Raw genomic sequence first — 27,765 nt, 5'->3', positions numbered from 1 at the left:
CAGGCATTGGTGCATACTTTCACCAGGCAGACGCGGGCATTGGTGCATACTTTCAGCAGGCAGACGCAGGCATTGGTGCATACTTTCACCAGGCAGACGTGGGCATTGGGGCATACTTTCACCAGGCAGACGCGGGCATTGGGGCATACTTTCACCAGGCAGACGCGGGCATTGGTGCATACTTTCACCAGGCAGACGCGGGCATTGGTGCATACTTTCAGCAGGCAGACGCAGGCATTGGTGCATACTTTCACCAGGCAGACGTGGGCATTGGGGCATACTTTCACCAGGCAGACGCGGGCATTGGGGCATACTTTCACCAGGCAGACGCGGGCATTGGTGCATACTTTCACCAGGCAGACGCAGGCATTGGTGCATACTTTCACCAGGCAGACGCGGGCATTGGTGCATACTTTCAGCAGGCAGACGCAGGCATTGGTGCATACTTTCACCAGGCAGACGCGGGCATTGGTGCATACTTTCAGCAGGCAGACGCAGGCATTGGTGCATACTTTCACCAGGCAGACGCGGGCATTGGTGCATACTTTCAGCAGGCCCTAATACATTGATTCACAAGTCCACAGCGAGGTCCATTTCACGTGCTCGGTCTAGCAGCTGTTCCTCAGAAGGACATTTCTTTGGTATTGAGTCACCAGGTAAGGAACCTGTGCTTGAAGTGTCCATCAGAAGGACAAGTGACTTCCCTTCGGTAACGCTCTTTCTAGTGGACAATCCCTGCCACTTCCTATTCCGTGATGTATGAACCCCAAGTTAGGGTGACACGCGGCCTGCTGAGATTCAATCTGTCCGCTTTTCTCTGCGTCTGAAGGCTAGCAGGAGTGGCGCCTGCATGCAGATTTGTGTTGTCGTGTCCAGTGACGATGGGGGTTGGTGGAGCCCAAGCCATCATGCCAGAACTTTGCAAGAGTTTCCCAATCCAGTCTGAGAGCTGGAGAGCCTCACACGTTGAGGACCTGCAAATATAAATAGAGTTTCCAGCAGAAAGAGTGTTACCAAAGGTAGCTTTCTTGTTTATTCCTGGGTGTGTCATAATAAAAGGGAGAGGATTTTGGAGAGACAACGTTGGTGTCTGACGTTAAGTGCATTAGGAAAGTTACCAAATGTGTGTTTTTTGTTTTCCAGGCCTCCCTCAACAGCCAAGTCTGTCTCGAACCCTGGACAGGACTCCTCCCTGCAAATGACCTCTAAGGGAGAGGGGACCTCTCCAGCTGCCTCGGGCACCCTCCGCCTGGCCAGGAGCCGCCCTGCAATGCTCAGCGTGGGTAGGTACTTCAGACTCGACTCCTGAGGCACAGCCCTAGCAGCAGCTGTAATCACTGCTCCCTCTCACTGAAGAGGTTCCATAGTCAACTCCCCACTTCCCCTACACTCACTCTCACCACCAGAGCACATGAGGAGGGGGGGGAAGCAGCGGTCATTGGCTCTAAAGACAGAGGTGGCCCCTACACTGCAAGGAAAGCCTCAGCAGCTGCCAGCAGAAACAGTGAGCAGCTCCCACTCCAGCTCCAGCTCCACTCACACTCAATGCCATGTAGGGAAGAAGTGTGAGGTTCGCACAGACCGCACCACCCAAAGAAAGAGGCGAGGAGCTCCCAAACCCATCACCACCCGGAGAAATAGCAAAGAACTCCCTCACTCATCACCACCCAAAGAAAGGCGAGGAGCTCCCAAACCCATCTCCACCCGGAGAAATAGCAAAGAACTCCCTCACTCATCACCACCCAAAGAAAGAGGCGAGGAGCTCCCAAACCCATCTCCACCCGGAGAAATAGCAAAGAACTCCCTCACTCCTCACCACCCAAAGAAAGAGGCGAGGAGCTCCCAAACCCATCTCCACCCGGAGAAATAGCAAAGAACTCCCTCACTCATCACCACCCAAAGAAAGAGGCGAGGAGCTCCCAAACCCATCTCCACCCGGAGAAATAGCAAAGAACTCCCTCACTCCTCACCACCCAAAGAAAGAGGCGAGGAGCTCCCAAACCCATCACCACCCGGAGAAATAGCAAAGAACTCCCTCACTCCTCACCACCCAAAGAAAGAGGCGAGGAGCTCCCAAACCCATCACCACCCGGAGAAATAGCAAAGAACTCCCTCACTCCTCACCACCCAAAGAAAGAGGCGAGGAGCTCCCAAACCCATCACCACCCGGAGAAATAGCAAAGAACTCCCTCACTCATCCCCACCCAGAGGAAGTGAGACTTAAGTAAGCCCTGCTGCCGCTCGCTACATGCAGCTTGCCTCTCGCCTCTTTTAATTGATTTATTTTACTTGTGTCATGTTTTAGAATTTTTTTTTGATATTGCTGTATTTAAAAAAAATAATTGCTGCAATTTTTTTTAAGATCTTCGTTCCTACCGATAGCCTGTACACCATCTGCTCAGTCCTTCGTCTTCAGTGAGTGCCGACCCCAGTCCGTCACGGCTGTTGTGCCGATTGAACGGAGGGCGGACACATCACCACCATTCTCTGCCTCACTTCTGCCCGCAATTCACATCCGGTTGGGACGTGTCCACTGGAATTAACTTTAAAACGCCTGATGGTGCGGACGTGCGCCGCTGGCGCCCCAATGGCAAGCCCGTCTGCGCCCGTTTGTGCCTGAACAGGACTAGGGGCCAGCCATCATGCCCACATTTTCTCTTACTCCTCACAAGAATGAAAACTCCTGCACTCTGGTAACTACTCTCTCACTCCCCTGACGAATATTAGACGAACTAAAGAAGGAATCATGGAAGCACGGGCCTCCTTCCCTAAAACTAAGCTGCGTCCACTTCACCTACAACAAACCAAAACCCAGCATCCACCTCCAACCTACCCTGCAAAGAAACTGGAACAAAATCACCACGGACCAAATCTCCGCTTCGCTCCTTCAAAACACCCCAGCCCTCTCATCCAACGCTAACGAAGCCGCCGCCAACCTCACCATCTGGCTATCCAAAACCGCTGACACCCTAGCGCCACTGAAAAAACGTCAAAACAAACCTGGCAGCAAGAAGGCCTCTTGGTTCAACGATGATCTCAAGAAGTCCAAGAAACTCTGCCGCACCCTTGAAAAGACCTGGAAAAAAGACCCAACCACCAGCACCAAGGACGCCTTCAAAAACGCCACCCGCATTCACCACCAACTAATCCGAAAGGCCAAAAGAACAGCATTCAAGGATCGACTTGACAACAACACTCACAACAGCAAGGAACTTTTCAACATTGTCAAGGAATTTTCCAATCCCTCGGCCAACTCCAACGACATCACCCCCTCTCAAACCCTCTGCGACTCCCTAGCCTCATTTTTCCACAACAAGATTGCAGACATCCACAACAGCTTTGACAACCAACCCGGAAACCAACCCACCCTACCAGTTGCTGATCATCCTCCCCCGGCGAACACCCTTAACGATTGGAACCCAATCTCCACTGAAGACACCATCCGCCTAATGAACTCCATCCACTCAGGATCTCCCACAGACCCATGTCCTCACCACATCTTCAACAAAGCAGACTCCGTCATAGCACCGCACCTCCGAGACGTCATCAACTGCTCCTTCAACTCCGCCACCTTTCCGGCAGACTGGAAACACGCTGAACTCACCGCCCTTCTGAAAAAACCCACAGCGGACCCCACCGAACTCAAAAACTACCGCCCCATCTCGCTCCTACCATTCCCGGCCAAAGTCATCGAGAAAGCTGTCAACAACCAGCTCGCCGCCTTCCTCGAAGCCAACAAATCCCTCGACCCCTCACAATCCGGATTCAGAGCAAAACACAGCACTGAGACCGCCCTCATCGCAGCTACAGACGACATTCGAACTCTACTGGACAATGATGACACCGTCGCCCTCATCCTCCTTGACCTCTCTGCAGCATTCGACACAGTTTGCCACAAAACACTGTTACAACGCCTCAATAACATCGGAATCCAAGGAAAAGCACTTGAATGGATCACCTCATTCCTCACCGGAAGAACCCAGAGAGTCCGTCTTCCACCATTCACGTCAGAGGCCTCTGAAGTCATCTGCGGCGTACCACAAGGATCCTCTCTCAGTCCCACCCTCTTCAACGTATACATGAGCCCCCTCGCGGCCATCGCACGCCAACACAACCTCAACATCATCTCCTACGCGGATGACACGCAACTGATCCTCTCTCTCACCAATGACCCCAGCACCGCCAAAACTAACCTACACGAAGGAATGAAAGAAGTTGCCGAATGGATGAAACTAAGCCGTCTGAAACTGAACTCAGACAAAACAGAAGTCCTCATCCTAGGTACATCCCCATCTGCATGGGACGACTCCTGGTGGCCGGAAGCCCTCGGAAAAGCGCCCATCCCGACAGACCACGCACGGAACCTAGGCGTCATCCTGGATTCTTCACTTTCAATGAACAGACAAGTCAGCGCCGTATCCTCTTCCTGCTTCAACATTCTTCGCATGCTCAAAAAAACATTTCGCTGGATCTCCTCCGACACAAGGAAAACAGTCACCCACGTTCTGGTCACGAGCCGACTGGACTATGGAAACACCCTCTACGCAGGTACTACCGCAAAACTCCAGAAGAAACTCCAACGAATCCAAAACGCCTCAGCCAGACTCATATTAGACATCCCACGCAACGAACACATCTCTGGCCACCTTAAAGACCTCCACTGGCTTCCCGTCAATAAGAGAATCACTTTCAGACTGCTTACCCACGCACACAAATCACTCTACGACATCGGTCCAGAATGCCTCAACTCACGACTGTCCTTCTACACCCCCTCCCGCCAACTACGTTCTTCCAACCAAGCCCTCGCCACTGTACCTCGCTTCAACAAGACCACCATGGGAGGCAGATCCTTTTCATACCTAGCTGCTAGAACATGGAACTTACTCCCCGCCTACCTTCGCCTTACCCAGAACCACCTAGCATTCAGAAAGCAACTTAAAACTTGGATATTTGACAAGTAATCCCCCCCCTTCCTAAGCGCCTTGAAACCCTCTGGGTATGTAGTGCGCTATACAAATTCTTTGACTTGACTTTGACTTGACTTGACTTGACCTTCTGGATTCAAGCCACCCTGACATCCTATTCCTAACGGAAACTTGGCTGTCACAGGACTCAGCCCCAGACATTCTATTAGCCCTCCCTAACGATTACTATATCTTACAGGCAATTTCACATCAGGGAATGTAGGTGGGGGAGTAGCGGCCATTATTCGCCAAGATCTAAAATTCACAAACTTAATCCCACTTGATCTACCTTTCGGTAGACAGTTTAGTCCTTAAGCTGGAGTCGGTCTCGACCCCTTTAATTTGTGTGCTTCTGTATAGACCACCCAAGAATAAGTCCTCGTTTCCTCATGCCCTGGCTCAACAGTTGGCTCAGCTAATTACCAACAACGCATACATTTTGCTTATTAGTGATTTTAATTATTGGGCCAACGACACACAAGGCGGACGCTACGCCACAGAACCGAACGATCTTCTTAGTGGGTTAAACCTTACTCAGCAAATAACTACGGCAACACATAAGGGACACACGTTGGCCCACGTTGGCCCAGGTGTGGACCGCTAACATTACAGTATCTGCACTGACGGTCTCTCCCTGCATTTGGTCTGATCACTCCTTCATTCAGTTTACTATCAACAACATTGCTATAGTAAAACCCCAAAGTCTAAAAAGATCAGTAGCAGGAACGGGAACAATATGAATAGAAGCCATTTCCATGCCCCCGTAGCAGATACAGTCCCCACCCGCCGGACGTCCATTAATTCAAGTGAGAAAAATCTCCCGGCGTGCCTCGCTGCGGCCAGCAATGAACACGCTCCACTAAGAACAATCCGATCAGCCAGACGCCACGAGGCACAAAGATGGCTCTCTCCTGACTTACAAAGCCAAAAACTAGCACTTAGTCAATCCAAAAGGAAATGGAGAACTAGCTACTCTTTATATAAAAAAGAGAGCTTTTTGGTATAAAAAAATCAATTTCTTCATCTACGGCTGTTTACTTTACTTCAAAAAGCATGAGTTCTACCGGCAGGTCTAAAGGAATATTTGCCATTGTGAACAAATTATCCAATCCTGATAATTTATAATTTATAATTAAAATCTACTCCCAACCAAGCCTTTTGTAACTCCCTCAATGTGTTCTTTATTGACAAAATTGTCACAATAAAAGCCAGTATTCCCCGCCTCCCCGCACCCGAGGGTTTACCCTCAATGCTGTGCTCCCTTGAACAGTTCTCAGCAAAAGACAGTCAGACTTTTTTGAATCTTCGGTCCAAAGTAACGACTCTAGAACAGGGCTGTGTGCAGAGAGCTTTTAAAGAAGCACCAGTCGTCTCCCTGCTAAAAGAATCAGGTGTGGATCCTGGGACCTTGACTAACTATCGGCCCATTTCCCTGCTCCCTTATTACGCCAAAATATTGGAATCTCACGTGACCAAATGTCTCTGTGCTTTCATTGAGCAGTTGCATTACCTCGACCCGAACCAAGCAGGGTTCCGCCCAGCCCATTCTACCGAGGCAGTAATACTCACTGTACTGGTCACGCTTCGAAAGAAAGCCAATAAGGGATCCCCCCACACCTTGGTGCTGTTGGACCTGTCCGCGGCATTTGACACAGTCGACCATGGCATCCTGATCGACCGTGTCAGGGTGGCCGGTCTGAAGGGGGTGGCGTCCAGCTGTGTTGAGTCATTTCTTGAGGAACCTAGTCAGTCAGCGCGTCTCTCCCAGTTTTCTGCACCTAAAATGTCAACGACATGTGCAGGGCTCCTCGTTGTCCCCTCACTTCTTCAGTCTTTACCTTCTTCCCTTACTCCACTCCCTGAAAGCAGGAAGGTCTGCAGGTATAATTATGCAGATGATCTGCAACTGGTGTTTTCTATCAATAATTCACCTGATTCGATATCTGAATTCCAGACAACAATGCTGCACATCCGTGACTGGATGAATAAAAAACAGTTAAAATTAAATCCAGATAAGACAGAAATGATTCTGATAGGTGGTCCCCTGAACCCCTGGAATGCACATTTCTGGCCAAGTGACCTCGGCTCCCCACCTAACCCCTCTTCCTCAGCTAAAAGCCTGGGAGTGATCATCAGTAGCGACCTCACCCTGAAATCTCAGATAGCAGCTGTGACCTCCACCTTCCACCTGTTTCTTTCAACTGAGGAAGGTGAGGAAGATTAGGAGATTACTCACTCAGGAAGCCTTAATCCAGGTGGTCCTAGCAATGGTGATATCACACCTGGATTATGCCAACTCTGTATACTTTGCCATCCCGCTCTATCTCACCAAAAGAACCAGGCAGCCAGACTAATATGCCAACAACCCAGATGGGAACTCATCTCTTCTTCTCTCCTATGAAAGGGCTACACTGGCTTCCCGTCCCACAAAGATGTGCATTTAAAGTCGGTTATGCTGTTATCTCAGTGCGCTCCTAAAGTTTATACTGTTGATAGAACAAGTTCTTAGTGGCGCAGTCCTTGTTACACTGTGTCTTTCAGTGCCTGGCAATATGATACGAGTATGTGGTCATATGATCACGAAGGGCGTGATCATACTTCTTTGTTCAAATGTGTTGAGGTATTCATTATACTCATGAATACTTCATAGCGTTACATTATGCCCAATGCATTTCGATTTTGAACAGAAAAACCCTTCATCAGGGGCCTGCGAATGAAAACGTACAGGACCTTAGCATTCAAAGCGGAAAAAAAGTATGAAATATTCAATCAATAAAGAAATTGTGGATTCAATAACTTTGAAGACTCATCAATTTATGTGAAATTAAAATCAACAAATCCAAATTTTCTAATGTAAGAAGAAACCATGCTGGCTTCACGTTAAAGGAGCACGCCCTTCGTGATCATATGACCACATACTCGTATCATTTAAAGTCGGTTGCCTTATTTTCAAAACCCTGCATGGGGCTAGCCCAAAATTTATATCCGGACTTGTTCAGAAATATTTACCTGCACGTAGCTTATGCTCTGCCCACTTGAAGTTTTTAACCATTCCGTCCTACGAACGGAAGCAACAGGTGGCTGCAGGTTTGCAGTATGGGCACCCAGCTTCTGGAGCACTCTTTCTTTAGACATAAGAACCTGCACTGAATTCTCTAGATGCCGCAGGCTTCTTAAGACTTGGCTATTTACCCAAGGTTATAACAAGATTCTGCTGACAACTAAATAAATGGGGTCCCAGCAATACCATAAGTTCAGCGCCAAGAAACCAATCTGTGTATGTGCGCTTTATAAGAAAGTTTAACAAAACATATCAGAAGCTTCCGCACCCAGTATGTCCCATGGTAGAGATGTTGAGCTCCCACACCCAGCACCGACCGCACTCAGTGCCACCCACTAACTGCTTCACCCGGGGCGAAGGTGCGGAACATCCACCCAGCTCTCAAGGCAGGAGATGACAGGTAATGCTTTAGAGCCTGTGGGTCTAATCCTTGCCCATGTCCACCAACATGACCTGATGTTTATGAGGCAAGAAGCTTTGTCACAGCTTGAGCCTGCAATGTGTGTTAGCAGAGTGTCCTGATCCAGGGGTGTGGTATGCCACCATCCTCCTGAGCCTGCAATGTGTGTTAGCAGAGTGTCCTGATCCAGGGGTGTGGTATGCCACCATCCTCCTGAGCCTGCAATGTGTGTTAGCAGAGTGCCCTGATCCAGGGGTGTGGTATGCCACCCTCCTCCTGAGCCTGCAATGTGTGTTAGCAGAGTGTCTCCTGATCCAGGGGTGTGGTATGCCACCATCCTCCTGAGCCTGCAATGTGTGTTAGCATAGTGTCTCCTGATCCAGGGGTGTGGTATGCCACCCTCCTCCTGAGCCTGCAATGTGTGTTAGCATAGTGTGTCCTGATCCAGGGGTGTGGTATGCCACCCTCCTCCTGAGCCTGCAATGTGTGTTAGCAGAGTGTCCTGATCCAGGGGTGTGGTATGCCACCATCCTCCTGAGCCTGCAATGTGTGTTAGCATAGTGTCTCCTGATCCAGGGGTGTGGTATGCCACCATCCTCCTGAGCCTGCAATGTGTGTTAGCATAGTGTCTCCTGATCCAGGGGTGTGGTATGCCACCCTCCTCCTGAGCCTGCAATGTGTGTTAGCAGAGTGTCCTGATCCAGGGGTGTGGTATGCCACCATCCTCCTGAGCCTGCAATGTGTGTTAGCATAGTGTCTCCTGATCCAGGGGTGTGGTATGCCACCATCCTCCTGAGCCTGCAATGTGTGTTAGCATAGTGTCTCCTGATCCAGGGGTGTGGTATGCCACCATCCTTCTGAGCCTGCAATGTGTGTTAGCAGAGTGTCCTGATCCAGGGGTGTGGTATGCCACCATCCTCCTGAGCCTGCAATGTGTGTTAGCAGAGTGTCCTGATCCAGGGGTGTGGTATGCCACCCTCCTCCTGAGCCTGCAATGTGTGTTAGCAGAGTGTCCTGATCCAGGGGTGTGGTATGCCACCCTCCTCCTGAGCCTGCAATGTGTGTTAGCAGAGTGTCCTGGTCCAGGGGTGTGGTATGCCACCATGCTCATGAGTCAGCAATGTGTGTTAGCAGAGTGTCTCCTGATCCAGGGGTGTGGTATGCCACCATCCTCCTGAGCCTGCAATGTGTGTTAGCAGAGTGTCCTGATCCAGGGGTGTGGTATGCCACCTCCCCCTGAGCCTGCAATGTGTGTTAGCAGAGTGTCCTGGTCCAGGGGTGTGGTATGCCACCATGCTCATGAGTCAGCAATGTGTGTTAGCATAGTGTCCTGATCCAGGGGTGTGGTATGCCACCCTCCTCCTGAGCCTGCAATGTGTGTTAGCAGAGTGTCCTGATCCAGGGGTGTGGTATGCCACCATCCTCCTGAGCCTGCAATGTGTGTTAGCAGAGTGTCCTGATCCAGGGGTGTGGTATGCCACCCTCCTCCTGAGCCTGCAATGTGTGTTAGCAGAGTGTCCTGGTCCAGGGGTGTGGCATGCCACCCTCCTGCTGAGCCTGCAATGTGTGTTAGCAGAGTGTCCTGATCCAGGGGTGTGGTATGCCACCCTCCTCCTGAGCCTGCAATGTGTGTTAGCAGAGTGTCCTGGTCCAGGGGTGTGGTATGCCACCCTCCACCTGAGCCTGCAATGTGTGTTAGCAGAGTGTCCTGATCCAGGGGTGTGGTATGCCACCCTCCTCCTGAGCCTGCAGTGTGTGTTAGCAGAGTGTCCTGATCCAGGGGTGTGGTATGCCACCCTCCTCCTGAGCCTGCAATGTGTGTTAGCAGAGTGTCCTGATCCAGGGGTGTGGTATGCCACCATCCTCCTGAGCCTGCAATGTGTGTTAGCAGAGTGTCCTGATCCAGGGGTGTGGTATGCCACCCTCCCCCTGAGCCTGCAATGTGTGTTAGCAGAGTGTCCTGATGCAGGGGTGTGGTATGCCACCATCCTCCTGAGCCTGCAATGTGTGTTAGCAGAGTGTCCTGATCCAGGGGTGTGGTATGCCACCCTCCTCCTGAGCCTGCAATGTGTGTTAGCAGAGTGTCCTGATCCAGGGGTGTGGTATGCCACCCTCCTCCTGAGCCTGCAATGTGTGTTAGCAGAGTGTCCTGATCCAGGGGTGTGGTATGCCACCTCCCCCTGAGCCTGCAATGTGTGTTAGCAGAGTGTCTCCTGATCCAGGGGTGTGATATGCCACCCTCCCCCTGAGCCTGCAATGTGTGTTAGCAGAGTGTCCTGGTCCAGGGGTGTGGTATGCCACCCTCCTCCTGAGCCTGCAATGTGTGTTAGCAGAGTGTCTCCTGATCCAGGGGTGTGGTATGCCACCCTCCTCCTGAGCCTGCAATGTGTGTTAGCAGAGTGTCCTGATCCAGGGGTGTGGTATGCCACCCTCCTCCTGAGCCTGCAGTGTGTGTTAGCAGAGTGTCCTGATCCAGGGGTGTGGTATGCCACCATCCTCCTGAGCCTGCAATGTGTGTTAGCAGAGTGTCCTGATCCAGGGGTGTGGTATGCCACCCTCCTCCTGAGCCTGCAATGTGTGTTAGCAGAGTGTCCTGATCCAGGGGTGTGGTATGCCACCCTCCACCTGAGCCTGCAATGTGTGTTAGCAGAGTGTCCTGATCCAGGGGGGTGGTATGCCACCCTCCTCCTGAGCCTGCAATGTGTGTTAGCAGAGTGTCTCCTGATCCAGGGGTGTGGTATGCCACCATCCCCCTGAGCCTGCAATGTGTGTTAGCAGAGTGTCCTGATCCAGGGGTGTGGTATGCCACCCTCCTCCTGAGTCAGCAATGTGTGTTAGCAGAGTGTCCTGATCCAGGGGTGTGGTATGCCACCATCCTCCTGAGCCTGCAATGTGTGTTAGCATAGTGTCCTGATCCAGGGGTGTGGTATGCCACCATCCTCCTGAGCCTGCAATGTGTGTTAGCATAGTGTCCTGATCCAGGGGTGTGGTATGCCACCCTCCACCTGAGCCTGCAATGTGTGTTAGCATAGTGTCTCCTGATCCAGGGGTGTGGTATGCCACCCTCCTCCTGAGCCTGCAATGTGTGTTAGCAGAGTGTCCTGATCCAGGGGTGTGGTATGCCACCCTCCTCCTGAGCCTGCAATGTGTGTTAGCAGAGTGTCCTGATCCAGGGGTGTGGTATGCCACCCTCCCCCTGAGCCTGCAATGTGTGTTAGCAGAGTGTCCTGATCCAGGGGTGTGGTATGCCACCCTCCTCCCGAGCCTGCAATGTGTGTTAGCAGAGTGTCCTGATCCAGGGGTGTGGTATGCCACCCTCCTCCTGAGCCTGCAATGTGTGTTAGCAGAGTGTCCTGATCCAGGGGTGTGGTATGCCACCCTCCTCCTGAGCCTGCAATGTGTGTTAGCAGAGTGTCCTGATCCAGGGGTGTGGTATGCCACCCTCCTCCTGAGCCTCCAATGTGTGTTAGCAGAGTGTCTCCTGATCCAGGGGTGTGGTATGCCACCATCCTCCTGAGCCTGCAGTGTGTGTTAGCAGAGTGTCCTGGTCCAGGGGTGTGGTATGCCACCCTCCTCCTGAGCCTGCAATGTGTGTTAGCAGAGTGTCCTGATCCAGGGGTGTGGTATGCCACCCTCCTGCTGAGCCTGCAATGTGTGTTAGCATAGTGTCCTGATCCAGGGGTGTGGTATGCCACCCTCCTCCTGAGTCTGCAATGTGTGTTAGCAGAGTGTCCTGATCCAGGGGTGTGGTATGCCACCCTCCTCCTGAGCCTGCAATGTGTGTTAGCAGAGTGTCCTGATCCAGGGGTGTGGTATGCCACCATCCTCCTGAGCCTGCAATGTGTGTTAGCATAGTGTCTCCTGATCCAGGGGTGTGGTATGCCACCCTCCTCCTGAGTCTGCAATGTGTGTTAGCACAGTGTCCTGATCCAGGGGTGTGGTATGCCACCCTCCTCCTGAGCCTGCAATGTGTGTTAGCAGAGTGTCCTGATCCAGGGGTGTGGTATGCCACCATCCTCCTGAGCCTGCAATGTGTGTTAGCATAGTGTCTCCTGATCCAGGGGTGTGGTATGCCACCCTCCCCCTGAGCCTGCAATGTGTGTTAGCATAGTGTCCTTATCCAGGGGTGTGGTATGCCACCATGCTCATGAGTCAGCAATGTGTGTTAGCATAGTGTCTCCTGATCTAGGGGTGTGGTATGCCACCATCCTCCTGAGCCTGCAATGTGTGTTAGCATAGTGTCTCCTGATCCAGGGGTGTGGTATGCCACCATCCTCCTGAGCCTGCAATGTGTGTTAGCAGAGTGTCCTGATCCAGGGGTGTGGTATGCCACCTCCCCCTGAGCCTGCAATGTGTGTTAGCAGAGTGTCCTGGTCCAGGGGTGTGGTATGCCACCATGCTCATGAGTCAGCAATGTGTGTTAGCAGAGTGTCTCCTGATCCAGGGGTGTGGTATGCCACCATCCTCCTGAGCCTGCAATGTGTGTTAGCAGAGTGTCCTGATCCAGGGGTGTGGTATGCCACCCTCCTCCTGAGCCTGCAATGTGTGTTAGCAGAGTGTCCTGATCCAGGGGTGTGGTATGCCACCCTCCTCCTGAGCCTGCAATGTGTGTTAGCATAGTGTCTCCTGATCCAGGGGTGTGGTATGCCACCCTCCCCCTGAGCCTGCAATGTGTGTTAGCAGAGTGTCTCCTGATCCAGGGGTGTGGTATGCCACCATCCTCCTGAGCCTGCAATGTGTGTTAGCATAGTGTCTCCTGATCCAGGGGTGTGGTATGCCACCCTCCTCCTGAGCCTGCAATGTGTGTTAGCAGAGTGTCCTGATCCAGGGGTGTGGTATGCCACCCTCCCCCTGAGCCTGCAATGTGTGTTAGCAGAGTGTCTCCTGATCCAGGGGTGTGGTATGCCACCCTCCTCCTGAGCCTGCAATGTGTGTTAGCAGAGTGTCCTGATCCAGGGGTGTGGTATGCCACCCTCCTCCTGAGCCTGCAATGTGTGTTAGCAGAGTGTCCTGATCCAGGGGTGTGGTATGCCACCATCCTCCTGAGCCTGCAATGTGAGTTAGCAGAGTGTCCTGATCCAGGGGTGTGGTATGCCACCCTCCTCCTGAGCCTGCAGTGTGTGTTAGCAGAGTGTCCTGGTCCAGGGGTGTGGTATGCCACCATGCTCATGAGCCTGCAGTGTGTGTTAGCAGAGTGTCCTGGTCCAGGGGTGTGGTATGCCACCATCCTCCTGAGCCTGCAGTGTGTGTTAGCAGAGTGTCCTGATCCAGGGGTGTGGTATGCCACCATCCTCCTGAGCCTGCAATGTGTGTTAGCAGAGTGTCCTGGTCCAGGGGTGTGGTATGCCACCATCCTCCTGAGCCTGCAATGTGTGTTAGCAGAGTGTCCTGATCCAGGGGTGTGGTATGCCACCCTCCCCCTGAGCCTGCAATGTGTGTTAGCAGAGTGTCCTGGTCCAGGGGTGTGGTATGCCACCCTCCACCTGAGCCTGCAATGTGTGTTAGCAGAGTGTCCTGGTCCAGGGGTGTGGTATGCCACCCTCCTCCTGAGCCTGCAGTGTGTGTTAGCAGAGTGTCCTGATCCAGGGGTGTGGTATGCCACCATCCTCCTGAGCCTGCAGTGTGTGTTAGCAGAGTGTCCTGATCCAGGGGTGTGGTATGCCACCCTCCTCCTGAGCCTGCAATGTGTGTTAGCAGAGTGTCTCCTGATCCAGGGGTGTGGTATGCCACCCTCCTCCTGAGCCTGCAATGTGTGTTAGCAGAGTGTCCTGATCCAGGGGTGTGGTATGCCACCCTCCTCCTGAGCCTGCAGTGTGTGTTAGCAGAGTGTCCTGATCCAGGGGTGTGGTATGCCACCATCCTCCTGAGCCTGCAATGTGTGTTAGCATAGTGTCTCCTGATCCAGGGGTGTGGTATGCCACCATCCTCCTGAGCCTGCAATGTGTGTTAGCAGAGTGTCCTGATCCAGGGGTGTGGTATGCCACCCTCCTCCTGAGCCTGCAATGTGTGTTAGCAGAGTGTCCTGATCCAGGGGTGTGGTATGCCACCATCCTCCTGAGCCTGCAATGTGTGTTAGCATAGTGTCTCCTGATCCAGGGGTGTGGTATGCCACCCTCCTCCTAAGCCTGCAATGTGTTTTAGCAGAGTGTCCTGATCCAGGGGTGTGGTATGCCACCCTCCTCCTGAGCCTGCAATGTGTGTTAGCAGAGTGTCCTGGTCCAGGGGTGTGGTATGCCACCATGCTCATGAGTCAGCAATGTGTGTTAGCAGAGTGTCCTGATCCAGGGGTGTGGTATGCCACCATCCTCCTGAGCCTGCAATGTGGGTTAGCAGAGTGTCTCCTGATCCAGGGGTGTGGTATGCCACCATCCTCCTGAGCCTGCAATGTGTGTTAGCAGAGTGTCCTGATCCAGGGGTGTGGTATGCCACCCTCCTCCTGAGCCTGCAATGTGTGTTAGCAGAGTGTCTCCTGATCCAGGGGTGTGGTATGCCACCATCCTCCTGAGCCTGCAATGTGTGTTAGCAGAGTGTCCTGATCCAGGGGTGTGGTATGCCACCATCCTCCTGAGCCTGCAATGTGTGTTAGCAGAGTGTCCTGATCCAGGGGTGTGGTATGCCACCCTCCACCTGAGCCTGCAATGTGTGTTAGCAGAGTGTCCTGATCCAGGGGTGTGGTATGCCACCATCCCCCTGAGCCTGCAATGTGTGTTAGCAGAGTGTCCTGATCCAGGGGTGTGGTATGCCACCCTCCTCCTGAGTCAGCAATGTGTGTTAGCAGAGTGTCCTGATCCAGGGGTGTGGTATGCCACCATCCTCCTGAGCCTGCAATGTGTGTTAGCATAGTGTCCTGATCCAGGGGTGTGGTATGCCACCATCCTCCTGAGCCTGCAATGTGTGTTAGCATAGTGTCCTGATCCAGGGGTGTGGTATGCCACCATCCTCCTGAGCCTGCAATGTGTGTTAGCAGAGTGTCCTGATCCAGGGGTGTGGTATGCCACCATCCTCCTGAGCCTTCAATGTGAGTTAGCAGAGTGTCTCCTGATCCAGGGGTGTGATATGCCACCCTCCCCCTGAGCCTGCAATGTGTGTTAGCAGAGTGTCTCCTGATCCAGGGGTGTGGTATGCCACCCTCCTCCTGAGCCTGCAATGTGTGTTAGCAGAGTGTCCTGATCCAGGGGTGTGGTATGCCACCATCCACCTGAGCCTGCAATGTGTGTTAGCAGAGTGTCCTGATCCAGGGGTGTGGTATGCCACCCTCCTCCTGAGCCTGCAATGTGTGTTAGCAGTGTCTCCTGATCCAGGGGTGTGGTATGCCACCCTCCTCCTGAGCCTGCAATGTGTGTTAGCAGAGTGTCCTGATCCAGGGGTGTGGTATGCCACCCTCCTCCTGAGCCTGCAATGTGGGTTAGCAGAGTGTCTCCTGATCCAGGGGTGTGGTATGCCACCATCCTCCTGAGCCTGCAATGTGTGTTAGCAGAGTGTCCTGATCCAGGGGTGTGGTATGCCACCCTCCTCCTGAGCCTGCAAAGTGTGTTAGCAGAGTGTCTCCTGATCCAGGGGTGTGGTATGCCACCATCCCCCTGAGCCTGCAATGTGTGTTAGCAGAGTGTCCTGATCCAGGGGTGTGGTATGCCACCCTCCTCCTGAGTCAGCAATGTGTGTTAGCAGAGTGTCCTGATCCAGGGGTGTGGTATGCCACCCTCCTCCTGAGCCTGCAATGTGTGTTAGCATAGTGTCCTGATCCAGGGGTGTGGTATGCCACCATCCTCCTGAGCCTGCAATGTGTGTTAGCAGAGTGTCCTGATCCAGGGGTGTGGTATGCCACCCTCCTCCTGAGCCTGCAATGTGTGTTAGCAGAGTGTCCTGGTCCAGGGGTGTGGTATGCCACCATCCTCCTGAGCCTGCAATGTGTGTTAGCATAGTGTCCTGATCCAGGGGTGTGGTATGCCACCATCCTCCTGAGCCTGCAATGTGTGTTAGCATAGTGTCCTGATCCAGGGGTGTGGTATGCCACCATCCTCCTGAGCCTGCAATGTGTGTTAGCATAGTGTCCTGATCCAGGGGTGTGGTATGCCACCATCCTCCTGAGCCTGCAATGTGTGTTAGCAGAGTGTCCTGATCCAGGGGTGTGGTATGCCACCATCCTCCTGAGCCTGCAATGTGAGTTAGCAGAGTGTCCTGATCCAGGGGTGTGGTATGCCACCCTCCTCCCGAGCCTGCAATGTGTGTTAGCAGAGTGTCCTGATCCAGGGGTGTGGTATGCCACCCTCCTCCTGAGCCTGCAATGTGTGTTAGCATAGTGTCCTGGTCCAGGGGTGTGGTATGCCACCATGCTCATGAGTCAGCAATGTGTGTTAGCAGAGTGTCTCCTGATCCAGGGGTGTGGTATGCCACCATCCTCCTGAGCCTGCAATGTGTGTTAGCAGAGTGTCCTGGTCCAGGGGTGTGGTATGCCACCATGCTCATGAGTCAGCAATGTGTGTTAGCAGAGTGTCTCCTGATCCAGGGGTGTGGTATGCCACCATCCTCCTGAGCCTGCAATGTGTGTTAGCAGAGTGTCCTGATCCAGGGGTGTGATATGCCACCCTCCTCCTGAGCCTGCAATGTGTGTTAGCAGAGTGTCCTGATCCAGGGGTGTGGTATGCCACCATCCTCCTGAGCCTGCAATGTGTGTTAGCATAGTGTCTCCTGATCCAGGGGTGTGGTATGCCACCATCCTCCTGAGCCTGCAATGTGTGTTAGCAGAGTGTCCTGATCCAGGGGTGTGATATGCCACCCTCCTCCCGAGCCTGCAATGTGTGTTAGCAGAGTGTCCTGATCCAGGGGTGTGGTATGCCACCATCCTCCTGAGCCTGCAATGTGTGTTAGCAGAGTGTCCTGATCCAGGGGTGTGGTATGCCACCCTCCTCCTGAGCCTGCAATGTATGTTAGCAGAGTGTCCTGATCCAGGGGTGTGGTATGCCACCATCCTCCTGAGCCTGCAGTGTGTGTCAGCAGAGTGTCCTGATCCAGGGGTGTGGTATGCCACCATCCTCCTGAGCCTGCAATGTGTGTTAGTAGAGTGTCCTGATCCAGGGGTGTGGTATGCCACCCTCCTCCTGAGCCTGCAATGTGTGTTAGCAGAATGTCCTGGTCCAGGGGTGTGGTATGCCACCCTCCCCCTGAGCCTGCAATGTGTGTTAGCAGAGTGTCTCCTGATCCAGGGGTGTGGTATGCCACCATCCTCCTGAGCCTGCAATGTGTGTTAGCATAGTGTCTCCTGGTCCAGGGGTGTGGTATGCCACCATCCTCCTGAGCCTGCAATGTGTGTTAGCATAGTGTGTCCTGATCCAGGGGTGTGGTATGCCACCATCCTCCTGAGCCTGCAGTGTGTGTTAGCAGAGTGTCCTGATCCAGGGGTGTGGTATGCCACCATCCTCCTGAGCCTTCAATGTGAGTTAGCAGAGTGTCTCCTGATCCAGGGGTGTGATATGCCACCCTCCCCCTGAGCCTGCAATGTGTGTTAGCAGAGTGTCTCCTGATCCAGGGGTGTGGTATGCCACCCTCCTCCTGAGCCTGCAATGTGTGTTAGCAGAGTGTCCTGATCCAGGGGTGTGGTATGCCACCATCCACCTGAGCCTGCAATGTGTGTTAGCAGAGTGTCCTGATCCAGGGGTGTGGTATGCCACCCTCCACCTGAGCCTGCAATGTGTGTTAGCAGAGTGTCCTGATCCAGGGGTGTGGTATGCCACCATCCCCCTGAGCCTGCAATGTGTGTTAGCAGAGTGTCCTGATCCAGGGGTGTGGTATGCCACCCTCCACCTGAGCCTGCAATGTGTGTTAGCAGAGTGTCCTGATCCAGGGGTGTGGTATGCCACCATCCCCCTGAGCCTGCAATGTGTGTTAGCAGAGTGTCCTGATCCAGGGGTGTGGTATGCCACCCTCCTCCTGAGTCAGCAATGTGTGTTAGCAGAGTGTCCTGATCCAGGGGTGTGGTATGCCACCATCCTCCTGAGCCTGCAATGTGTGTTAGCATAGTGTCCTGATCCAGGGGTGTGGTATGCCACCATCCTCCTGAGCCTGCAATGTGTGTTAGCATAGTGTCCTGATCCAGGGGTGTGGTATGCCACCATCCTCCTGAGCCTGCAATGTGTGTTAGCAGAGTGTCCTGATCCAGGGGTGTGGTATGCCACCATCCTCCTGAGCCTTCAATGTGAGTTAGCAGAGTGTCTCCTGATCCAGGGGTGTGATATGCCACCCTCCCCCTGAGCCTGCAATGTGTGTTAGCAGAGTGTCTCCTGATCCAGGGGTGTGGTATGCCACCCTCCTCCTGAGCCTGCAATGTGTGTTAGCAGAGTGTCCTGATCCAGGGGTGTGGTATGCCACCATCCACCTGAGCCTGCAATGTGTGTTAGCAGAGTGTCCTGATCCAGGGGTGTGGTATGCCACCCTCCTCCTGAGCCTGCAATGTGTGTTAGCAGTGTCTCCTGATCCAGGGGTGTGGTATGCCACCCTCCTCCTGAGCCTGCAATGTGTGTTAGCAGAGTGTCCTGATCCAGGGGTGTGGTATGCCACCCTCCTCCTGAGCCTGCAATGTGGGTTAGCAGAGTGTCTCCTGATCCAGGGGTGTGGTATGCCACCATCCTCCTGAGCCTGCAATGTGTGTTAGCAGAGTGTCCTGATCCAGGGGTGTGGTATGCCACCCTCCTCCTGAGCCTGCAAAGTGTGTTAGCAGAGTGTCTCCTGATCCAGGGGTGTGGTATGCCACCATCCCCCTGAGCCTGCAATGTGTGTTAGCAGAGTGTCCTGATCCAGGGGTGTGGTATGCCACCCTCCTCCTGAGTCAGCAATGTGTGTTAGCAGAGTGTCCTGATCCAGGGGTGTGGTATGCCACCCTCCTCCTGAGCCTGCAATGTGTGTTAGCATAGTGTCCTGATCCAGGGGTGTGGTATGCCACCATCCTCCTGAGCCTGCAATGTGTGTTAGCAGAGTGTCCTGATCCAGGGGTGTGGTATGCCACCCTCCTCCTGAGCCTGCAATGTGTGTTAGCAGAGTGTCCTGGTCCAGGGGTGTGGTATGCCACCATCCTCCTGAGCCTGCAATGTGTGTTAGCATAGTGTCCTGATCCAGGGGTGTGGTATGCCACCATCCTCCTGAGCCTGCAATGTGTGTTAGCATAGTGTCCTGATCCAGGGGTGTGGTATGCCACCATCCTCCTGAGCCTGCAATGTGTGTTAGCATAGTGTCCTGATCCAGGGGTGTGGTATGCCACCATCCTCCTGAGCCTGCAATGTGTGTTAGCAGAGTGTCCTGATCCAGGGGTGTGGTATGCCACCATCCTCCTGAGCCTGCAATGTGAGTTAGCAGAGTGTCCTGATCCAGGGGTGTGGTATGCCACCCTCCTCCCGAGCCTGCAATGTGTGTTAGCAGAGTATCCTGATCCAGGGGTGTGGTATGCCACCCTCCTCCTGAGCCTGCAATGTGTGTTAGCATAGTGTCCTGGTCCAGGGGTGTGGTATGCCACCATGCTCATGAGTCAGCAATGTGTGTTAGCAGAGTGTCTCCTGATCCAGGGGTGTGGTATGCCACCATCCTCCTGAGCCTGCAATGTGTGTTAGCAGAGTGTCCTGGTCCAGGGGTGTGGTATGCCACCATGCTCATGAGTCAGCAATGTGTGTTAGCAGAGTGTCTCCTGATCCAGGGGTGTGGTATGCCACCATCCTCCTGAGCCTGCAATGTGTGTTAGCAGAGTGTCCTGATCCAGGGGTGTGATATGCCACCCTCCTCCTGAGCCTGCAATGTGTGTTAGCAGAGTTTCCTGATCCAGGGGTGTGGTATGCCACCATCCTCCTGAGCCTGCAATGTGTGTTAGCATAGTGTCTCCTGATCCAGGGGTGTGGTATGCCACCATCCTCCTGAGCCTGCAATGTGTGTTAGCAGAGTGTCCTGATCCAGGGGTGTGATATGCCACCCTCCTCCCGAGCCTGCAATGTGTGTTAGCAGAGTGTCCTGATCCAGGGGTGTGGTATGCCACCATCCTCCTGAGCCTGCAATGTGTGTTAGCAGAGTGTCCTGATCCAGGGGTGTGGTATGCCACCCTCCTCCTGAGCCTGCAATGTGTGTTAGCAGAGTGTCCTGATCCAGGGGTGTGGTATGCCACCATCCTCCTGAGCCTGCAGTGTGTGTCAGCAGAGTGTCCTGATCCAGGGGTGTGGTATGCCACCATCCTCCTGAGCCTGCAATGTGTGTTAGTAGAGTGTCCTGATCCAGGGGTGTGGTATGCCACCCTCCTCCTGAGCCTGCAATGTGTGTTAGCAGAATGTCCTGGTCCAGGGGTGTGGTATGCCACCCTCCCCCTGAGCCTGCAATGTGTGTTAGCAGAGTGTCTCCTGATCCAGGGGTGTGGTATGCCACCATCCTCCTGAGCCTGCAATGTGTGTTAGCATAGTGTCTCCTGGTCCAGGGGTGTGGTATGCCACCATCCTCCTGAGCCTGCAATGTGTGTTAGCATAGTGTCTCCTGGTCCAGGGGTGTGGTATGCCACCCTCCTCCTGAGCCTGCAATGTGTGTTAGCAGAGTGTCCTGATCCAGGGGTGTGGTATGCCACCATCCTCCTGAGCCTGCAGTGTGTGTTAGCAGAGTGTCCTGATCCAGGGGTGTGGTATGCCACCCTCCTCCTGAGCCTGCAATGTGTGTTAGCATAGTGTCTCCTGATCCAGGGGTGTGGTATGCCACCCTCCTCCTGAGCCTGCAATGTGTGTTAGCAGAGTGTCCTGATCCAGGGGTGTGGTATGCCACCCTCCTCCTTAGCCTGCAATGTGTGTTAGCAGAGTGTCCTGATCCAGGGGTGTGGTATGCCACCCTCCTCCTGAGCCTGCAATGTGTGTTAGCATAGTGTCTCCTGATCCAGGGGTGTGGTATGCCACCCTCCTCCTGAGCCTGCAATGTGTGTTAGCAGAGTGTCCTGATCCAGGGGTGTGGTATGCCACCCTCCTCCTGAGCCTGCAATGTGTGTTAGCATAGTGTCTCCTGATCCAGGGGTGTGGTATGCCACCCTCCTCCTGAGCCTGCAATGTGTGTTAGCAGAGTGTCTCCTGATCCAGGGGTGTGGTATGCCACCATCCTCCTGAGCCTGCAATGTGTGTTAGCAGAGTGTCCTGATCCAGGGGTGTGGTATGCCACCATCCTCCTGAGCCTGCAATGTGTGTTAGCAGAGTGTCCTGATCCAGGGGTGTGGTATGCCACCATCCTCCTGAGCCTGCAATGTGTGTTAGCAGAGTGTCCTGATCCAGGGGTGTGGTGTGCCACCATCCTCCTGAGCCTGCAGTGTGTGTTAGCAGAGTGTCCTGATCCAGGGGTGTGGTATGCCACCCTCCTCCTGAGCCTGCAATGTGTGTTAGCATAGTGTCTCCTGATCCAGGGGTGTGGTATGCCACTCTGCTAACACACATTGCAGGCTCAGGAGGAGGGTGGCATACCACACCCCTGGATCAGGAGACACTCTGCTAACACACATTGCAGGCTCAGGAGGAGGGTGTCTCCTGATCCAGGGGTGTGGTATGCCACCCTCCTCCTGAGCCTGCAATGTGTGTTAGCAGAGTGTCCTGATCCAGGGGTGTGGTATGCCACCATCCTCCTGAGCCTGCAATGTGTGTTAGCATAGTGTCCTGATCCAGGGGTGTGGTATGCCACCATGCTCATGAGTCAGCAATGTGTGTTAGCAGAGTGTCCTGATCCAGGGGTGTGGTATGCCACCATGCTCATGAGTCAGCAATGTGTGTTAGCAGAGTGTCCTGATCCAGGGGTGTGGTATGCCACCCTCCTCCTGAGCCTGCAATGTGTGTTAGCAGAGTGTCCTGATCCAGGGGTGTGGTATGCCACCCTCCTCCTGAGCCTGCAATGTGTGTTAGCAGAGTGTCCTGATCCAGGGGTGTGGTATGCCACCCTCCTCCTGAGCCTGCAATGTGTGTTAGCAGAGTGTCCTGATCCAGGGGTGTGGTATGCCACCCTCCCCCCTGAGCCTGCAATGTGTGTTAGCAGAGTGTCCTGATCCAGGGGTGTGGTATGCCACCCTCCTCCTGAGCCTGCAGTGTGTGTTAGCAGAGTGTCTCCTGATCCAGGGGTGTGGTATGCCACCCTCCTCCTGAGCCTGCAATGTGTGTTAGCAGAGTGTCCTGATCCAGGGGTGTGGTATGCCACCCTCCTCCTGAGCCTGCAATGTGTGTTAGCAGAGTGTCTCCTGATCCAGGGGTGTGGTATGCCACCCTCCTCCTGAGCCTGCAATGTGTGTTAGCAGAGTGTCCTGATCCAGGGGTGTGGTATGCCACCATCCTCCTGAGCCTGCAGTGTGTGTTAGCAGAGTGTCCTGGTCCAGGGGTGTGGTATGCCACCCTCCTCCTGAGCCTGCAATGTGTGTTAGCAGTGTCCTGATCCAGGGGTGTGGTATGCCACCATCCACCTGAGCCTGCAATGTGTGTTAGCAGAGTGTCCTGATCCAGGGGTGTGGTATGCCACCCTCCTCCTGAGCCTGCAATGTGTGTTAGCAGAGTGTCCTGATCCAGGGGTGTGGTATGCCACCATCCTCCTGAGCCTGCAGTGTGTGTTAGCAGTGTGTCCTGATCCAGGGGTGTGGCATGCCACCCTCCTCCTGAGCCTGCAATGTGTGTTAGCAGAGTGTCCTGATCCAGGGGTGTGGTATGCCACCCTCCTCCTGAGCCTTCAGTGTGTGTTAGCAGAGTGTCCTGATCCAGGGGTATGGTATGCCACCATCCTCCTGAGCCTGCAATGTGTGTTAGCAGAGTGTCCTGATCCAGGGATGTGGTATGCCACCATCCTCCCGAGCCTGCAATGTGCGTTAGCAGAGTGTCCTGATCCAGGGGTGTGGTATGCTACCATCCTCCTGAGCCTGCAGTGTGTGTTAGCAGAGTGTCCTGGTCCAGGGGTGTGGTATGCCATCCTCCTCCTGAGCCTGCAATGTGTGTTAGCAGAGTGTCCTGATCCAGGGGTGTGGTATGCCACCATCCACCTGAGCCTGCAATGTGTGTTGGCAGAGTGTCCTGATCCAGGGGTGTGGTATGCCACCATCCACCTGAGCCTGCAATGTGTGTTGGCAGAGTGTCCTGATCCAGGGGTGTGGTATGCCACCATCCTCTTGAGCCTGCAATGTGTGTTAGCAGAGTGTCCTGATCCAGGGGTGTGGTATGCCACCATCCTCCTGAGCCTGCAGTGTGTGTTAGCAGAGTGTCCTGATCCAGGGGTGTGGTATGCCACCCTCCTCCTGAGCCTGCAATGTGTGTTAGCAGAGTGTCTCCTGATCCAGGGGTGTGGTATGCCACCCTCCTCCTGAGCCTGCAATGTGTGTTAGCAGAGTGTCCTGATCCAGGGGTGTGGTATGCCACCATCCTCCTGAGCCTGCAGTGTGTGTTAGCAGAGTGTCCTGATCCAGGGGTGTGGTATGCCACCCTCCTCCTGAGCCTGCAATGTGTGTTAGCAGAGTGTCCTGATCCAGGGGTGTGGTATGCCACCCTCCTCCTGAGCCTGCAATGTGTGTTAGCAGAGTGTCCTGATCCAGGGGTGTGGCATGCCACCCTCCTCCTGAGCCTGCAGTGTGTGTTAGCAGAGTGTCTCCTGATCCAGGGGTGTGGTATGCCACCCTCCCCCTGAGCCTGCAATGTGTGTTAGCAGAGTGTCCTGATCCAGGGGTGTGGCATGCCACCCTCCACCTGAGCCTGCAATGTGTGTTAGCAGAGTGTCCTGATCCAGGGGTGTGGTATGCCACCCTCCTCCTGAGCCTGCAATGTGTGTTAGCAGAGTGTCCTGATCCAGGGGTGTGGTATGCCACCCTCCACCTGAGCCTGCAATGTGTGTTAGCAGAGTGTCCTGATCCAGGGGTTTGGTATGCCACCCTCCCCCTGAGCCTGGAATGTGTGTTAGCAGAGTGTCCTGATCCAGGGGTGTGGTATGCCACCCTCCCCCTGAGCCTGGAATGTGTGTTAGCAGAGTGTCCTGATCCAGGGGTGTGGTATGCCACCATGCTCATGAGTCAGCAATGTGTGGTTGCATAGTCTCATTCTTATTTGTCTCATTTGGTCCTGTAGCGCCGGGACACTCCGTGGAGTAGCCGTGCACTCTACAAATACCCTTTTTCATTTCATAGTGTGTCCTGATCCAGCAGTATGTGGTATGCCACCATCCTCATGAGCCTGAAAAGTGTGTGTTAAAAATTGAATTTTTGGTTGGCTAGGGCATGTGCCTAAGTCGGGCAGAAACCACCACTCTAGTCAGGATAAGGGAGTTACACTCCTAAAATAACCCCTGCTCACCCCCTGGGCACGAGCAGTCAGGCTTATCTTAAAGACAATGTGTAAAGCACTTTCACATTACCAACAGCAAAACAGTGTAAGCACTACAAAAGGACACAACACCAGTTTAGAAAAATATCCAATATTTTTAAGACAAGACCAAAAACGATAAAAAATCCTCAATACAGTACCTAAAAATCTTCAGTTATCAAAATATGCTTGAAAAATAGTTCCTTGGTGACGATAGCTCCGTCCGGGGCTATCCCGGCATCGTAAGCAAACAAATCCAAACATTTCTGGATGACCGCGGCGTTGCGGGCCAGCTAAGCTGTCTGGTACCTTTTAGAAATGCAGGGCATCGGCGACCTCTTGTTGAGCTTCCGAAATCGCAGCGTCCACAGGCATCTGTTCCGGAGGTCAGTGCAGGAGCCCTCGGGGCTCTTGAAGTCACACACGTTGCAGGCCGAACTCTCCTCTGTTGAAGTCAGGAGCACTGGCGTCGGCAGACGTCGGGTGCTGCGGTCCGAAGAGCAACGGTGCGGCATGCGGGGCCCTCAGGTCGCGGTATGAGCAGCTGCTCGGTGACGGCGTCAGATGGGGTCATCGGTGAGACCAGGGTTGCGGTGCGAGGTGAAGCCGGTGCTCGTCGCGATGCTGGCAGGTCACAGTGCAAGCAGCATCGTCATTGTGGCTGAAGCGCTGTCAGCTGATGAACTGGAGTCGATGGTGCCGGCGTTGGTAGGCCAAGGCTGCGGTCCGGGATGAGAGCTGTGCGTCGTGTAACTTAGGAGCGGTGCCCTCGAACCACCGTGCAAGCAACGGCGTAGATTTCGGCATGGAGCGACGGCTTTGAAGATACCAAGCCGTCGTCGCGAGGCGGAGTGCGGTGCCCACAGGTGGCGGTGCGAGTAGCAGCTCGGTGGCGGCGTCAGCAGGTGTCATCGGTGAGACCATGGTAGCGTTGCAGCGGTGCCCTCTGCGGTGCCTTCAGGATACGGAATCAGCAGCGGTATCGTAGACCGTCTCGGGTTTCTTTTTCCTCTGTTCCAGCACAAAACACACAGTCCCCAGTGCTAAGGGCAGAAGAGCTTGAAGTCTTTGCTCTTCCTGAGACTTCTTGAACAGGGTGGAAAGCTCTACCTCAAGCTCTTGGAGAAACTCACAAAGTAGATTGCAGAAAGTTCAGTCCAGTCCTTTCAATGCCCAAGACAGAAGCAGAGCAGCCACTGCAGGCCAACACAGCAAAGGGGTGGTTCCTCCTCACAGCTTCTCCACCTCTTCTTCTTGGCAGCCTTCTTGATCCAAAAGAGTTCTAAAGTTCAGGGGTTTGGGCTCCAATATTTATATCCCAAAATCCTTTGATCTCTTAGGCAGAGAGTGTCTGTGCCCAGCCAAAACCAGTTCTGCCTTCTCTGGTGTGGCTTCCTGGCAGGAGGTGGAGATGGCCTTGTCAGAGGCAGACCAGGTCCATTCAGGTGAAAGGAAATCTCCTCCGCTTACTCTAAATGCAGTCCAGGTCTATTCAGTCCTTTCCTGACACACCTAGACTATCTGGAGCCACTGCTGCTCCCCAGCCTTCTGTCATCAAAAACCCAGACGGGCAATCCACATTCTTGCAGAGGCACAAGGGGTGACTGAGCAAGAAAATACCTACTTTCTAAAAGTGGTATTTTCAAACAAAATGTAAAAATCACCTTCACTAAAAGATTAATCTTTAGATTCTGAGTTCAGGTATACTAAACTTTATTTTCCTATCTAATTCCCCCGGGCCAGTTATGTTAATAAGATGTTATAAACAAACTCCCCATTCTGTCCTATGCAATAGCGAAAAACGAAATTGGCCGTACTTCGCTATCAGGACATGCCACACACACCAGGGCATGTCCTACCTGCACCCGGCCCACAGGGGAACCTTTGAGCCTACCTAAGGGGTGGCTGACATGTAAGAAAAGGGAAGGTTAGGGACTGGCAAGTGTGTGCACTGGCCAAGTCGACATGGCAGTTACAAACTCTGCTCAAACTCTGCAATGGCAGGTCTGAGTTACCTTTTCAGGGCTACTCATGTGGGTGGCACAATAGGTGCTGCAGGCCCACGAGTAGCATTTGATTCACAGGCTCTGGCACACCCAGTACACTTTACTAGGGACTAACAAGTAAGCCAAATATCCAATCATGGAAACACCAATCCATAGCACAATTTACACAGAAGACCTGCACTTTACCACTGATCAGCAGTAAGAAAAGTGTGCGGAAACATTATTCCAGCAAAAACAGAGTCAAAACTGGGAGGTTAGAAAGCAAAAACACAGGGAAATACGCCAAAAGATGCCAAGTCTAACAGTGTGGTCGCATAGTGTGTCCTTTTTAGAAACTGGGTAGCTTGGCGCGGAGCGGGTAGGCTAAACTCCGGAGCGATGTGTAAAGCATCTGTGCAGCACACGCTCACAGGCGACACACTAGGCACACTACAGAAGAGACTCCACACCAGGTTGTAGAAAAATAACTTGTGTATTAAGTAAAACACTTTGTAGAACCCTCACAGGTACAAATACATTGTGCCAACCTGCACGGGGTAGCAATTTACAGGGGATTATGTACAGGCAGGACCAATCGGGCCGCTGCCAGGGCCATCACAAGGCACAAGGGATAAATGAAAGACCATCCGCAAATAATGTGCAACAGCCAGTACCTACTGGCAAGAACAGGAACTGAGCGTCATCATGGCAGAAACCTGTGAACATAGAGGTATCATCACTAGCATCAAAGCACGAGCAACCCTTTAGGCCTAGCATTAGGCAGACCTCATTAGCCTAACTTATATCTGCAGTAGGCCTAGGATGGAAACATCAGGTCAGGCATAAAAATGCAACATGCATAGTCACAGCTGTATCTTATGGGCCTAAATAACACCTTATGCGTAACCTTAGGCCTAATCATATTAGCATTGGCATAAACATGTGAACATTGGGCGTCATCATTAACATAAATCACATTAAATTAGGCATAGGCCACCTCAGATCAGGTAGAAGCACTTTATGCATACAACCAGCAATGTAAGCA

At 53.3% G+C, this 27,765-nt stretch overlaps 1 protein-coding gene across 1 annotated transcript in view; it reads left to right on the top strand.

The window, feature by feature from the left end:
- The window catches only part of EEIG1 (estrogen-induced osteoclastogenesis regulator 1), a 327,766-nt gene that overhangs the window by 194,563 nt on the left and 105,438 nt on the right, over positions 1-27,765 (top strand). Inside the window, exon 7 of the mRNA XM_086924949.1 lies at positions 1,144-1,283. Within this exon, the coding sequence (XP_086781075.1) occupies positions 1,144-1,283 (140 nt within the window). The remainder of the gene's footprint in view (positions 1-1,143; positions 1,284-27,765) is intronic.

Source organism: Lissotriton vulgaris, chromosome 5 (assembly GCF_964263255.1).
Source record: "Lissotriton vulgaris chromosome 5, aLisVul1.2, whole genome shotgun sequence".
Lineage (NCBI taxonomy): Eukaryota > Metazoa > Chordata > Amphibia > Caudata > Salamandridae > Lissotriton > Lissotriton vulgaris.
The sequence above is the reverse complement of the archived record's forward strand: the minus strand, read 5'-3'. Positions and strand labels throughout refer to the sequence as shown.